Source organism: Mixophyes fleayi, unplaced genomic scaffold (assembly GCF_038048845.1).
Source record: "Mixophyes fleayi isolate aMixFle1 unplaced genomic scaffold, aMixFle1.hap1 Scaffold_917, whole genome shotgun sequence".
In the NCBI taxonomy this organism is placed as follows: Eukaryota; Metazoa; Chordata; class Amphibia; order Anura; family Limnodynastidae; genus Mixophyes; species Mixophyes fleayi.
In genome coordinates, this window is record NW_027448649.1 from 1 (window position 1) to 16,506 (window position 16,506).

Sequence of the window (16,506 nt, forward strand, 5' to 3'; positions counted from 1 at the left end):
AATATTTTATTTCGTTCACGAGTCCTCAACAAGTACAATTTTAATGATTTGTTTTTTAATTAATATGCGACTACTAATTAATAATCTTTAGACATTTGTAAAGCAAAATTCCACCTTATCTAGAGCCTCTTGGACAGTTGCTTCACTCTCGTTATCCAGAGCAGACGTGGCCATGTCAAGGAGGAGGATTCTGGGATTTCTGACCAGAGCCCGAGCAATGGCAATTCTCTGCTTCTGTCCTCCACTCATCTGCCCACCACCTTCTCCGACAAGGGTGTCAAATTGCTAAAAATGTAAGCAAATAGGGGTTACAAAAATGGAGAAGCTTTTGAAAGTCACTACAAAAAATAAATGCTTGATGTCGATTTATTCCATATGTACAGCTGTCACAATGGCCACAAGGATGATCCTTAATTCTAACCAGCTAAGTAAAGAATGTATAGTAACGTTTCTGAATAGCAAGATATTTGTTTAGTGCTCAGATATTATATATATCTATAATAGTGTCCTGCTATCTATGTATGTGTCTGTTTGCCTGTCTGTCTATCTATCTATCTATATCAATATTTGCATATAAAACTATACCTGCTATGACGAGAAAGCAGCCAAGTTTCTGCGAATACTAATTGCAAACAAAATAGACATTAAAACAACCATGTATGAAATGTGATAGTAAAATAGAATGACATAAGTATTTTGAAGAAAAGCAGTGTTTCTATTACCAATCACTAATCACACATTTCCATGAGCTGGAAAAATTCCCTAATTGTGGAGGCTCGCTTGTGTAAACAACATAACGGGCACAAGGGCTCTGACCAGGTATAAATAGCAGAGAAAGTACAGGAGAACATCTACATAAACTGTGAGCTACTGGGGCCAACGTTCATGAAGCTTCTCATCTTTATCTTGCTGTGTGGAGCAGTGTCAGCGATAGTGCTTCCAGAGGGTAAGTACTTAGTCTACTGTGTATGGAGTGTTTGGAATGGGTCTAGACTGCCGTTGGCTCTATGGGTGTTGATGAACTGCATCTTACAGTCAGAATACTGGGAGTTGCTGTACATCAGTAGCTGGAGACCTCTAAGTTACCTATAACTTAGAGTAAAATGTCATATTAACATTTAGTGCAAGAGACAAGCATCAGATTTGTTGTGGTCTGACGAAGTGTTATTTGTGGCTGCTGCTTGCAGCAAATCATATCTCACCCTCTGGCACTGAAAACGCCCCTCTTTTATTATATTCTCCTATTAAAGTCTCCTCCTAGTCAAAATCAGCATTGGTTTTTATCACTGCCCACCTGGCAGCACCACAAGACCACTACCCAACTAGTGGAAGCACAAGACCACCTTTTGTCACAATATTGAGCGCAAATAACAATTTCAACTTTAATGTCACTGTTGCGGTCCAGTTGCTGAGCGGTTTAACTAACTACTCTTTGTACGCTGATAGATAGGTACAACTTTAGCTGTTTCAATATTGAAACCACAACTGTACAAAGCTTTTCTGTTATCTAGGAGACTGCAAGACGGTCACTCACACTTTGGCTTCTGATCCAGACTGTTGCAATATCGAGAGTTACTGACCTCTTAAGCAATAATTTGGAACGTCTGTTTTCACAAAACAAGAACAATGATAGCATGCTGGTCCGACTGATTTAAATACAAGCACATCAGTTATCATCCCTCTTTTTTAACTGCCATAGTCCTCAGCCATATCGTTGTTTTCTTCAACTCCCAATAAACTCTTGCTGGGCTTGGAGGGCTAAGACACTTTAACAACATGGTTCTCCCTGATTTCCACAAACAGTTTTTTTTTTGCTACTCTTTTTCTCATATTATTATGCAAAGGTTGTTCAAATGTTCACGTTAATGAATTTGAAATAAAATAAAAAAAATACCTGTGGTAGCTCCATGATGAAGTTATAGGCATTAGCTTCTTTTGTTGCTGTAATGATCTCCTCCATTGTTGCGCTGTCCTTACCAAAGCGGATGTTTTCAGCTATTGTTGTTGCAAACAAGACTGGCTCCTGCTCTACAATGCCAATCAGAGAACGCAGCCATTGAATGTTCAATGAGCGAATGTCATGTCCATCCAGAGTAACCTGCCAAATTCAAAGTGAGAACACAATGACCACACTGAGAGGAGACATACGGGATCTGTAGCATACCTGCCAACATTTAGACATGCAAAATCGGGAAAAATAAGCCCGCCCTCAATCTGTCCAGAAAAGCCCACTTCTGAGTGACACTCTGCCCCTTTCTGGGTCTTCTAATCAGGGTTGTCTCGCCAAAATCCGGAACTTTGAAAGGTATTGTGGAAGTCAAATAATTGGATGAAGTAAGCTAAATTGATTAATATTGTTTTACCGTGAGATTGCAATTAGTATGCTAAATATAATGGTACAATCGCATGGATTAATAACACATTTACATTTGCACTTAGACTTGTAAATAGTATACATTTATTAAGGTTCCAATCCACATTTATTTATTAGTAAAATGTATTAGAGATTATTTTTAAATAGATAATACTACAGTAAGGGTAATTATGGTACAGGCCCACGGAAATATGTGGAGTTTCTATTAGCTGAAATCTGGTGTCAATAGGGAAGCGATCGCATATTGCAATCGCAAATTAGGAATGGTGTGAGATTAATACTCAAAAGTACTTTGTTTATGGGTCTGTTTAAACTGGTTCGTCGTCGGGAAGACACATAGGCATCAGTTGGAGTAAGTTACCTATCCTTTGAGAAGAGATCAAATGAACTGACCTATGACCAGCAGTCTACTGGAACATCGTTAACCCTAGACCAATGAAGACCTCTCTTAGTGTTATCTGTGTGACATCATCACTGGTTATGTTAATTCAAACTGCATATAAGCAAGTCCCTGGGTCAGTGTAAATCTCTCTTCCTGACTGCAGACTACAAGGCTGAATATGGACCTGGGCCCAGGATGGGCATGCATAATGTAATGTATTCGGTTTATACTTTCCTGTTTACTGTTAAACCTTTTATGCATCAGCATGACTTGTTGTAAATCCTGCTATCTTTTGCTATTAAATCTATGTGCGTTGAAATCACAATAATTGCATTGGACAATGTTTATTGATAGCGACAAAACGAACATTACAAAGAGAGTAGGAAAAAATGTTTGCAAATCACACTGCCCCCTGTTCCCCAAGCTTGCTGCCTTGGTGTTATCTTGAACGCCATCCTTCACACGCTTCCAGTTGCTGACTTTGACCTCCCTCTAACCTACGCCTCTCCCCTCTCTGGTAATACCTCTCACTGAAGCCTCCAAGACTTGCCCTGTGCTGCTACTAAGTTATGGAATGCCCTACCCTGCCTGAACAGACTCTCTTGCAACCTTCAATCTTTCAAGTGTTCTCTCAAAATTCTCCTATTCACTATAGCCTAGCCTATCCTCACCTGATACTACTCCCTCTGTATGTTCTACCAGCTCCAGCCCCATGACCACCCTCTGCGAAACTAATTCTTATTGTATCAGCATTGAGTTCTCCTTCTTGACTGCCCTATCTACCCGTTGTCTAACGTCTGCACCTCCTTCATCAAACTTGTATGCACTTGTTCTGTTTTTATATGTGTATTTTGTATGATTTTTAACTTTGACTGTCCTGCGCTATGAAGTTTTATGGCACCTTACAAATATACAATGATGATGATTATTAAATGTGAATGCTATTAATTTCATGTTGGGACTGGTTGGTGGGCAAATAGTCCTATTTATTAAAAGTGAATGTTATTTAATGTCAGGGCCGGATCGGTGAAGCCCTGCTCATTGCTCCACCGATCCGGTGGAAAGTCATTGCTTGACTTTCCATATATCATGTATATATTACTTTTAGAAAGAGGGCCCCAATTTTTCAGACATACATTGCCCACCTGACAATATTGTCCCACTTACAACATGAGGGCTACTTTAAATTTTCAATCCGCCCATGCTGTATGGTGTGATGCTGACACCTGAGATGACAGATACAACTTATTTCTTGGATAAATGTCTTTTTATTGTTCACATCACAAATAACACAGTACACTTTTGTCAGGATGACACCAGGAGACCCTAGCTCTGGCTAGACACAGAGAGGTGTGGCAAATAGCCCTCTTTGTGGCAATGGATATATGCTATATATATGATGGCAGATGCACACACAACAAGTTAGCAAAGATTGTTACAATTATCACCAAACCACAATTGCTTAAAAACTCACCATGCCCTCAGGAGGATCATAAAAGCGCTGAATCAGTTGAATTGTTGTGCTTTTTCCTGCTCCACTGGGTCCAACAAAAGCTGTGGTCTCTCCGGACTTAATAATCATGCTTAGCCTGTCTAAAATCTGAGTAGAGAAGTAACATTTGTCATTATTTAATAAAAGTCTGCGTTTACAGTGACTAAATTAATTATCGGAGTGTACAGTTTAAAGAAGTACCGCATTGTAGAGAAATACCGCATTGCGATCCTAATCTTTAATATTTGTTTAACCCCACGCAGACATAATACAGTATTGACCAACTTCAGCCGCAAAGAGTTGTTTTGGCACCCAAGGCAATGATGTGAAATTGTGACTTGATTTTGTGGTTGACAATATCACCAGTATTAGCTATCTCTCCATGTTCTAAATATGCCAAAAATGCACTGAGACAGTAAAGTGAAGCTTATTGGAGCATTTGATTTATGGAATAACGCATAAATAAGTTTCATGGTCACATGGGGAATGAGGTGAATATTTTGTTGTCTAGTTTTGAAATTGTCACTATTCTCTACAGTTAAGTAAATTAAGTTTTGGTAAACTTATTTTTTTTTGTTTAATTATGTATATGACCCATTTGAGAAGTGACTAGAAACATTTTTCTGTAAGAAAACTTGCACATTGGGGGAGGGGATGTTGCAGGACTGGTGCTACGTGATCTGTAATCAATGTAATATCTGGATGAAGTAATTGAAATTGAGGAAGATAAGGATAAACAATTATAAATATTGTTCAAACACCGTCCATTACAACTGTGAGGTAATTAATCTCTGACATGGAGGAGGAATGTCCTAAGTGGGTCTCTGTGACTATGATGAATAGTGATGTCAGAAGTTGACATAGATAAGGATATCCTTCACAGCGGTTTATACGACCATTCACACAGCTCATGTACTATATGCTCCTGGTGCATTCTTTCAACTCAATCCCTGCTCATTATGGAAACTGCAATTACATTGTTGCTATCTGCAGCCTACCTTGACTTCTGGTCTGGATGGGTAGTTGAAATTAATATTATGAAATTCAATTTCTCCCTTAACTTTATCCAGTTTATAGCCCTCTTCTGACATGCAGTCAATCATTGGCTCCTGCAAAAGAATGGAAAGTCTTAATGAAGAACTGGAATTTGCAATGTATAACTTTTTATATACAAATTCAACCCATTATTAGCAAAGGCTTTGGGAACATATTAGAATTGATTATCGTCAAAAGTCCAAGTCAGTTTTCTTGTAAACTATTCCTCCTTTTACTCCTTAACACTAAGTCAGTAATATTTGAATATTACTTGAAGATTAAATTTACTGATGTCATATTATCCGGGTATGTAGTGTAGTAGTTAGAATATGTAATATTGCCCATTCCTTTAGTAAGCAATGCATGCTGGGTATTAAAAGTGCTCCTATACAAACTGTCATGCAGGGTTCCCTGATGCATGTGCATTGAAAATCCCGGGTATTTCCTGTGCACTTAGAGGGAATAGAGCTGTCTTTAATGTCCATGTTACACAGAGGGCACATGTCAAAAATAACCAGATAAATCAAATAAAGATTTAAGCTTGTTTTTATTTAAGACTATTCCAAATGTTTTCTTTCATTAGAGGACTGTAAATGAGCATCAGTAGCTATACATTAATGGGGAATTGTAATATTATTAATATTAATAATATTTAAAATAAGTTTATGTGCTTAACAGTTTCATTTTGTGGCACTGGATATGATTAGTTAATTATCTCTCATCTTTGTAGTTATCTTAATTTGTTAGTTTTCACTAGATAGATGTTACATATTTATATCCTCATGATCCCTGCTGGATAGCATTGTCATGCCAGGATATAGCTTTCTGACCATATTCCAGGATTTAAAAGCTGTATATTCTGTGTGCCGTATGTCCCTGTGATTAGTGTTCATAGACGTATCTAAGCAGTTATTATCTGTGGCGGCTTAGAACAAATACAGTCTGGGCTCATTTAGAGTCCTGTCCATGCAGGGTAAAGCCCGGCTCATGCACACAGGGATAAGTGTTACTATTTGTAAACACATTCCAGATATATTTTAAATGACACATTTAATTGTTCTCAAGTTAATAACCGAGCGGATCCACAAAAACTGGAAAGCTTAATCCAACATCTACTAACATTGCTGAAAGTTGCATATCGTCCCTAAAACCAATTAAACATTTGCTTTCATTTGATAACTTACAGATAAAAGCTAAAAGCTGATTGGCTGTAATGGTTTTACACCTTCAATCAATGGTAGCAAATAATCCTTAATTTGTTTTCCTTTCAAGATATTTCAGGACTTCCTAATGCAACTCATACCCCATTCATACTGCACCAAAATCCCGTTTTTTTGCCGGGGCGAGCTCAAACGACCCGGGTCTTGGTGCAGTATGAATGGTACAAGTCAAAAATCCCGGGTCTAAAAACCCGGGTCTTCAACCCGGGATTTATCGAGGGGTAATTCCTGGTTCGGACCCGGGTTGTCTGCAAAATGAATGGTGCAACCCGGGTTTTTCAACCCGGGTTGCACAGAAAACAAGCTGAATGTCTGTCTGACCTGTAATGCTCACAATATTTACATTAACTGCATACATAAAACCAGGAAAAAAAAACTCGAGAGGAAAACAACAGTATGGACTGAAACAACTACTTCTATCATCCACACTATAAGAAACAAACGAAAGAGAAAGGTCGCACATACTTTACATAGATGACTAAAGTAAAGTACGGAGTGGTGAGCAGTACAGAACGGAATTGGTGGAAACACTTAAGAAATGTCTGATTGTTTACAAATGATACAATGGAACAATAAAAATTAAAATATCTTATAAGATACACTCACACATCTTTATGGACAAAACAGCAGAAAAGCAGACTATTACAAAAAAAAAATGTTTTCAGCCAATAAAAACTGCTCTGGTGATGACTCCCACAAATTGCCAGGGCACAGACCTGTGGGTCCGAGGTGCAGTATGAATGGTGTTTCTGAGCTGGGACGCTCCGAGCCCCGGAAAAAACCCGGCTTGAAAAACCCGGGATATTGCCGGGGCGGCAGTATGAAAGCGGTATCAGTAAAACATTCTTTGTTCTGGTACAGCACTGAACTAGTCTTTACTGAGTGAATGGTGTGATAAGCCGAATTGCTATGCAGTAAGTTGCTCTAGTGCAGACTTGCTTAACCTGAGGATCTCCAGGTGTTGTGAAACTACAAGCCCCAGCATGCTTTGGCAGTAGATAGCCAGTCAATAGTTGGGAGGGCATGCTGGGACTTGTAGTTTCTCAGCACCTGGAGAGCCTCGGGTTGGCCAGGTCTGCTCTGGTGTCAAACGTTCTGGGATTGAAAATCCTAGCTATGGATACAACAAGTGATCTTTAAAAATCTTTTCATTTGTTGGTTTGCCATCCCTATACTAACAAATCCCACTCACTGAATATTACTGTATAGTTTTGTGTTTTATAACCGTCCTGCTTACCTTATCGATGGTCTCAAATATGTTTGTGGCAGCTCCACGTCCAGATGCAAAGGCCTGTAAACAGGGGGATGCTTGTCCAAGGCTCAAAGCACCCACCAACACACCAAAAAACACCTAGGACAAAGACGACAAGTTGAAATTTGGTTTCCCATCACTACAATAGACTTGTGCTTACAATTGAGTGATAGTTATAAATTAAAGGACCTCACAGAAGTATATTGAATAAGTGAGTGCTACTTTGTCAATTCACTAAGATCTAGCACCTCAATTAATGTTGCCCATTGATGTCACTGGTACCAAGGGAATTTATTTCCATGAAAATGGCTGATTCCATTCTGTGTAGGTGTCCTCTGCCCTCTAGAGCTGCAATGCATTTTGGTTTTCTGGGACAGTCCCTGTATTTACAGTTAGAAATGTATAACTTAGAATACTTATTATTTTAGAGAATGGTTAATAGGATTATAGTGATTATGATCCTTGAACTGTATTAACATAATGACTTATGGAAACTAGATAGATGGAATGGTTTGGAATTAGCTAAACCTACTTCCTGTCACATGGTGGATTGTCCTGATTTTCATATCCACATGATAGTGGCCCTTCCAGACCTGTCATTTATCTACTGTAGCTGCTGACAGTGATTACAGCCTCAATAAACCAATCCTGCATTGGCTGCTATGTCTACAGTTATGCCCTTGTCTGTACAGTATTAATTATCATCAACTAATGATTCCACATTGGGCACATTTGGGTTTGTTTTTTTCATTTATAACAGTAATTACTAAAAGGATAAACTGCTTTATTGAAAAATAATCTGTACACAACTTTACTGGACAGGTTTCTTTAATTGATAATATTAAGCAGAAGTAACTATTCTAAAATTGAGCAGGAAATCAGTACATCTTTACAGTTTATCTTTACTATGAGTATTTAAACCAGATAAGAGTAAACTTTAGAATGCACACAAGTTTAAAGCTTACAGTATTAGATCAATACAAAAACAGGTGTTGACTGTATGACCCCATCCTTCGCATCCTCCACCTCCGACCTCCTGTAGGCAATCCTGTTCCTCCCACTCTCTAACTCCTATGTGGATTGGTGCTTACCTCCATCCCCTTCCTCACATCATGACACTGCCCCTGTCATGCAGGCCTGTCCTCACTAACATCATAGGTCACTGCCTCCCACAAGTTCAGTACACACTCAGGGAAACACTGTGCTGCTGTGAGCATTCAAATGATCTGATTGGCTAAGAGCTGTTCTCTTCTTGCCCCTTTCAAAACCGGGGGCACACATACGAGCAGGAGATGCTCAGATAAAAAGAATGGAAAAATTTGTACATTTTATTTCCTGAATAAACTCCTTTAAAGTGATGTTGGCTGCGCGTCAACTATACTTTCAAACCCAGCTGCAATAACCATAGCTTTAACAATTGGTAAAAATGGTTTCATGCTACTGTGTTCTATGAAGTGTATTAAATGTAGCAATGGGAGATGGCTCTGCTCTTTCAAAGTGGCCCGGGGGCAATTGTTCTCTTGCTTTCTCTGCCAATCCTCCCCTTGCTGCCATTGAAAATCTCAGTGCAAAATGACATATGTCCATGTTTTGCTTAATATTTCTAGACAAGTAATGGGAAAATCAACTCCACTGATAAACATGGTATATTCCAACTCAAATTAATATGCAGAAGTCAGGTGTGGTGTGCACTTTTTATACAGACAGTTTGTAAAAGTCAATTTCTTCACATCTACCATCCTGTAAGTTCCACCTTTCTTATGCTCTAGAACAGTGTTTCCCAAACACAGTCCTCAGATACCCCTAACAGTGCATGTTTTCCATATCTCTTTGCTGGAGCGCAGGTGTATTCATTAGTGACTGATACATTGTAACAGATCCACAGGTGGTATTAATTATTTCACTTGTGACCTGGAAAACCTGCACTGTTAGGGGTCCCTGATGGCTGGGTTTGGGAAACACTGCTCTAGAACATGTGGTCAGTTCTGCTCTAGAATACATTTTACACAAGTAATGAGGAAAATTATGTTTTTCAGGCAGTCATGGGGTTGAATGGCCAGTTTTGACCTTATGGGCAAACAGACATACATAGCCTTTTTTACATCAACAGTAACACACATGTTGGCCAACAATGTTCTGCTTCAGAATATAACGTTGGGCATTCTGCTCCAGAACATCCCAGCACTGGAAAAGTAAACTAATATTTTACCTGCAAAAGGTTTCCAGGTGAATATTCTTCCTCCTCAAGAACCAATTTGGAGCCATACCAAAAAGCCAATGCATAACAAAGGAAAATTATAAACCACAGGTAACCAGTAAAGAATCCCATGATAACGCCTTTCCTTATTCCCCAGCGCTGAGCATACACAAGATTTTTGTCATATCTGTTGGAAGATAAAAAAATTCAACACAAGTATTAAACATATAACATAAATCATATAACATCATATCATATAAATCTTATCTTATAAATATTTTATGTAAAGGCTAACTCTGATCAATAGATTATAGATTCTTAAGTACCTTTAGTTTCTATGTTACAGGTTGCAAGAGATTCCTGCCATAGAACTCTAATTGGCTTCCCCTAGTCATAGGTTAAGAAGGCGTTGGCTTATGAACAATGGGACAGAGGGCAGGAAATAGTGTTAATTAATCTAAAATTAATAAAATAAATGAAGATGCTAGGAAAAACCCTAAACACATTTATAATAATGATCAAATACAGCTATGCTGGAACAATGCTGGAAGCATTCATCCAAAGCAGGGCAAACTGGGAGCTGTAGTTCAACGACATCAGCAGAGATAGAGGGCCATTGGACTCCCAAATTCAACAAGGAGCGGATCTGAAGATACGTGCGCTGATGTACTTGGGTGCAAGTCTGTCCAATGGCTATTCGGATTATAAATGTGTATATATATATATATATATAATGTCACCAGTCAATAATAAAGGGACTTAGACTAGCCCTGTTGCTGGAACAAGAGATACAGCAGAATAGCAAGTAACTTTGCATACCCAGCGCTTGATTCAGACGTGGCTGCATCTGCTTGAGTTTGGCACACCCTTACTGTAAATTGAATACGGCCATATGCCCCTTCCCTGTCCTGTTAACTTCCCGAAATAGTAGACTGTATTAGGTGCCCTTTACGCTTGAAGACGGAGTGGTCATGGCTGTGATTACTGGCATATGGTTGAGTTCTGGGCATGCGCAGAGTGATTTTGCGCATGATATGGTCATAATCGCTAGATACATGCCTTGATGAATCAGCCCCAGAGATCTTAATAGAATTGTACACATATTACAAAAGAGCACCAAATTAATAATGAAACAAGCATTACGAACCTATCAACTTCTTTCAACTCTCCACCAAACGCTGCTACAGTTCTAATACCGGAGAGGACTTCATCTGCGACCGCCCCGGCTTTAGCATATGCAAGCAGTTCTCTGCCCGTCAGTCTTGCGACCGCCTGTGACAAAAAGGATAAATTAGATAACCCAATATGTGGCCATGAAAACAGATGTTCATGTCAATAACTATTTATGGTTACCACTTGACCGAAAATCTCTTACCAGAGCCATAAAAGCAGCTCCGATACCAATGAGAGGGCTCACAGCGATAATCACCAACGTCAACTTCCAACCATTCACAAATCCTAGCAGGAACCCAAATAAAAAGGTGGTAAACCTCTGGATAAATATCCCCACTTGGTCAGCAATGGCATCATTAATTTTGTTTATATCACTGTGGGGGGAAAAAACAAAAACAAAATCATTACTGTCAAAAATAACATGCTAAACTATCATAGGTCTGTTTTTATGAGTCTGGTAAAAGAAGAGACACAGAAATTCTAGATTATATTGTACTACATAACTGAGGCAGCTATTTATACACTAGTAACATCTCTGGGCATTAATCAAAAATGACTGATTCCATTATATATAGATGAGGTTAAAGTTTAATGATGATGGTCCATGATTCATATTTATTTTAATAATCACCATTTACTGCTAGTTTCAGCAACTTGTGTGCAAATCAAGCCATTTATATATAACTCCATCAACATTTGAGTCAAGCATACACCACTATTTTCACTGGTAAACTTGTGTGTTGAATAATTATACATCCACTACTTAGAGGAGGGAGTGTGACCTGAACTAGTAGTCCCTGATTGCCTTGAATAGAATTTTTGATAATAAAGCATACAACCCAGTCCCTTTAAATCAGCTATTGGTGCGGGCTATCCTATGAGCTACCAATGACAGAGGTCTGTTCAGACAAAATGGTGTATTACAGCATCAATGCCTAGCTCTTGGTGAATTTTTCTTTACCCACGTAGTAACATTTGATGGGAATATCTGGGACATCCGAGGGAGCCTCAAAACTTTTAGCGTGGACTCTTTTACATGACCATAAGTAACATATTAAAATAAAGACTAATAGACATTCAGGTTGAAAACCATATGGCCCTGATTCATTAAGGAAAGTAAAGCAAGAAAATTAGTAACTTTGCACCTTGGCAAAACCATGTTGCATTGGAGGGGGAGGCAAATTTAAAATGTGATGGCAGATTTATACTTGGAGTAAGCCAGGTCCTAGATCAGCTTTAAATGTCAGTGTACAAATACAGCTATCATGTATTTGTGTGCTACATGAAAAAACAGCCAGTATTTATCTTATGTGCAAAGTAATAAACTTGCACCCCTTGCATTGTAACATGGTTTGTCCTGAAGAAAACTTGCTCATTTGTTTGCCTTACTTTCCTTATTGAATCAGGCCCAATATGTCTAACAATAACAGGTAAACGTTAAATGGCCAATGTACATAAACTCCCACAAATAACTACTAGTGACATGCACATGCATACATGGTGATGTTTAATTTATTGGAGAAGCTTTTCTTGCTGTACACGTTAGACCTCCTGCCAATAAAGCATCTGAAGGAAACTTAACAGTGAAGGAGAAAACTACAACTTGCCTTCAGATAGCTATCAAAAAGACATAAAATATCATATATTGTCTGTTATGGTATGGAAACCGTGACTAGTTTGATAACACTTTAACCATCCTGTCCCTCGTTTCTCACATAATATGGATTATAGGAAGTACTTTTTATAGCCCTTGCTTTTGTTCCCCAGCTCAACAGACTACAACTGTAGTGTTTAATTACATGTGAATTAGAGGACATTGTAGCTCATTGTAAATATGTATATTGTTATTGTATATTGTTGATGTGGCAGTAAGGATGTTATTCATTGTCCTTAAAGTGAAGCCAGAGGGGTTATTGGTAGGGATCAGATTGCAAGATACTGGTCAGGGGAAGGGGAAGGCTAATTAGTATCCATTGTTCTCACAAGACTATTCCAGACATTTGGTCTACAATCGGCAGGAATAGGTACTGTGGAAGTACAGCTCATCTCCTGGATGGAGACCAATTCCCAAGTGGCTACGATCACCTGAGAGGTTTTTTGCATATATATACACTTACTCAGACATCCTGGTATTCAGCTCACCAACTGATGTACAGTCAAACCAACCAATTTCCATCCTCATCACTTTGCGGAAGTAGAGCTTTCTTATTCTTTGGATTTGCCGGGCGGCTGCTGTTACCCAAAAACAAATCTGTGGTGGGGAATAATAGGAAGCAACACAATTAATACGGATTCTTTGCTAGTTCTTTGCGATTAGTGGTGGAACAGAATAGTTTAAAAGGCAGTACTAGTTTATTGGTTGGACCCAACACATTTTGAAGATCATATATGAAAACTGATGCCCAGATTATAATGCAAAAAATGTGCTATAATCCCAAGCAACCACTGATTGGTTGTTAAGGGATACACTACCACCGATATCTGAGCACTAAATTGCATAATACTGCATGCTACAAAAATCCAGGGGGAAAAAAGAAAACAAAGCGTAACATACTATAGGGGAAATTAAATTGACCATGTTACTCTCACGAGCCCACACACTATAATCATTAGCACAGTCATTTTTAAGCAGGTTTCTGCTTGCAGCTCTCAGAGCTGCAAGCAAAAACCAGCGTTGAAATGACCGTACTAATGGTCATAATGCGTAGTATTATCGTACTAATGGTAATAATTCACACTGATACTGTAGTAATGGTAATAGTGCGCGGGACGCGTTAGTCTCACAAGTAACGCGGTCAATTGAATTCCCCCATGCATACTATATCAATAATTCAAAGACACTGCTAGTGATAGAATACCAAATGTGTCATTGTTCATAGGGGATAGAGATATTTGCTATTAAAGACAAGTCATCATCATGATTGTGTCAGCGTTTAAAAACAAATGAGTAGGTTACGGTTTAGGAATCTCTATCATTCAGGCCTTATGGACCTATGGTTATTGCACTTACTTGCATGTATCCAAGAAAGAGAACAGCACATCCTATCCCAGCATAGTACCCTGCAAATCTGGTCATTTCTGATTCAATATCCAGCATGCTGTCAGTAAGCAAAGGAAGAGGATGTGACTTCATGCATAATAAAGCCAAACAATACAATGCACAATTTTAGTAAGTGCAAACTAAATTAGTTCATAATTTTTTAATGATATCTCTTACCCACAGCTCATTGTCTCATTTTCCGCGTCAAAGGATCCATTAATCCACATGATAGTGTTGTTTATACAAGTCCTGTTAGGATTTCGGAGTTCTTGTAATTCAATATCATACAATATAAACGTGTCAATCATGAGACCGAAGACCAGCAACATGCACGGCTGCGCTGCGCCATGAACCATCGCGGAGAGACCACCGAAGACCATCAAACAGGTCTCAGAGCAAGAGGCGAACCGAAACTGTAGACAAGTCAACAATGGTAGGAGTCAGAATTATGGTGCCACCTAATGCCTATCCTGAGTATGAACTCTATTTGTGTCTCTAAAGTGGGTGTACTGCTAATTAATTTAATATTATAACATAATGTTAAAAGCAAAATTTATTAGAAGGTTTATTTTTGCAGAATGAAATAATGGTGCTACTGTGCATAAGAAAACATCTGCTCACAAGTTATTTTCTTATGTACCTTTTTTCACTGTTATATTTTGGTCTTTTAAATGGATTCTCGCCTTTATTCGTTATGGACACCCTCTTATTAGTTAATCCTGTCCCCTACATATTGCAAGTAGGGGGGACCACGAGAGACAGCTCTCTTTACCGGTATCAAATGAGGAACAATCTGGAAGGAACAATGCACTTACCAGCTGGAAGAAGCCGACTCGTATGCTCTCTTTGGTTTCATTATCTTTAGACCTGTAAAGTAAAATGTTTGCACTGTTAAGGGAATATTTAAATTAATTCAAAGAGAGTGCGCAGAATATATTGAATGCTTCTTTTATAATGCTGACCATACCCAGTTCAACCCTGGATCCTTGTTTTCACAAAATTAAATGCACAGTTCTACTTCGACCCTACTATATGCCAGGAGCAATTTTAATACCACATTCTTTATGCTGCATTACCTAACATTTATTATAGAACAATATTTGAAAAACAATAAAAATATATTACAATCATAGCTAATAAAATAGCAATATAAGCAGCCAGACTGAAGCAGTCAACCTAATTTTATGCAGTAAGGTTTACAGGGCAGAAAAGGTGCCAAAAATATATTCTTCCTATATTAAACTGTATTAACTAACACTATAATAGGTTTCTCCATACATGGAAAATTGCAATATTTGCAGTGCAGGGCTGTATTTAAGTAAAGAGAATATATTCTGTAAATAGAGATAATGAAGTTATTAACATACTTGTTTTTATCTGGTGATGAATTACCATTTTCATATTTGTCTCTGTTCAGATAAAAAGGATCAATCATAAATACATATTGTGAAGAGATACTGAATTGTCTTTCGGATCAAAATTGAGCAGGCTCCGTAATTAACTAATTAACTAACTAACTAACTAACTAACTAACTAACCTAACATAATGTATGTGTGCCATGAGAAGTAGAGATGCTTGAAAATTTCTAACTGGTTAAAAATTTAATCCAATTTCACCACTTTGACAACCCCAAACATTGGCTGTGGACCCGATTCGAACATGTATTTTAAAATTTGCATCTTGCATTAGCCATTTGCAGTTCGTGCTTCCCATTTGCGTTCGAGATTCGCCAACTTTGTTAAAAGTTTGCCGTTCACAATAAAAAAAACACAAAACTTTTCAAATTTAGCTCAAACGTTTGTAAATCAGCTGGAACGTTGTTGAACAGGTTTGGACATGTCACACTATCTTGATTTTTTAACCGATTCTAAAATTCGAGAAATTCCAATGAATTTTTTAACTGATTTGCTCAACTGGTTTGAACATCTTGACATTGGCGTTACAAGTGGTATATCTGGGTCTCTATTAATCGCATAAACGCCATTCAGTTTAATTATGTGTATTGGAAGCATACTGGTTACTAGTGGTAGCTGAGATTATTGCATTTCAGTCATTACATCATGTAAATTAGGATGAATACTTACTCTGTGTTCTTCAAATTATCTGTAATGAATAAAAAATAGAATTACATGAGTTTAGAAACTTTTCTTTGTCAGTTTATGTTATGAAATTTTCCCATTATGCTATGTTAGGTCTATATATGACTAAGACATGAAACTTCTGAATTCATCTCATCGCACTGGTATGTACAACTACAATCAATGGTGGAACCATACCCAGATTCGGCCAATGGGCCTGCTCCACTCTCTTCTGTGCATATGGTGGCTCAGCAGTGGCCTC

General features: G+C 38.2%; 1 protein-coding gene across 1 annotated transcript; it reads right to left on the minus strand.

The window, feature by feature from the left end:
- Positions 1–114: 114 nt before the first annotated feature.
- LOC142136032 (bile salt export pump-like) lies at positions 115–16,269 on the minus strand (the record flags this gene model as incomplete). The annotated part of the gene is made up of 14 exons (XM_075194627.1): positions 115–285; positions 1,895–2,098; positions 4,231–4,356; positions 5,247–5,357; positions 7,741–7,854; positions 9,965–10,139; positions 11,100–11,224; positions 11,328–11,499; positions 13,243–13,376; positions 14,136–14,223; positions 14,343–14,578; positions 14,981–15,032; positions 15,533–15,574; positions 16,251–16,269. Coding segments are annotated over 14 exons (1,769 nt in total), but the record flags the coding sequence as incomplete, so codon positions are not given.
- Between the last annotated feature and the right edge of the window lie 237 nt (positions 16,270–16,506).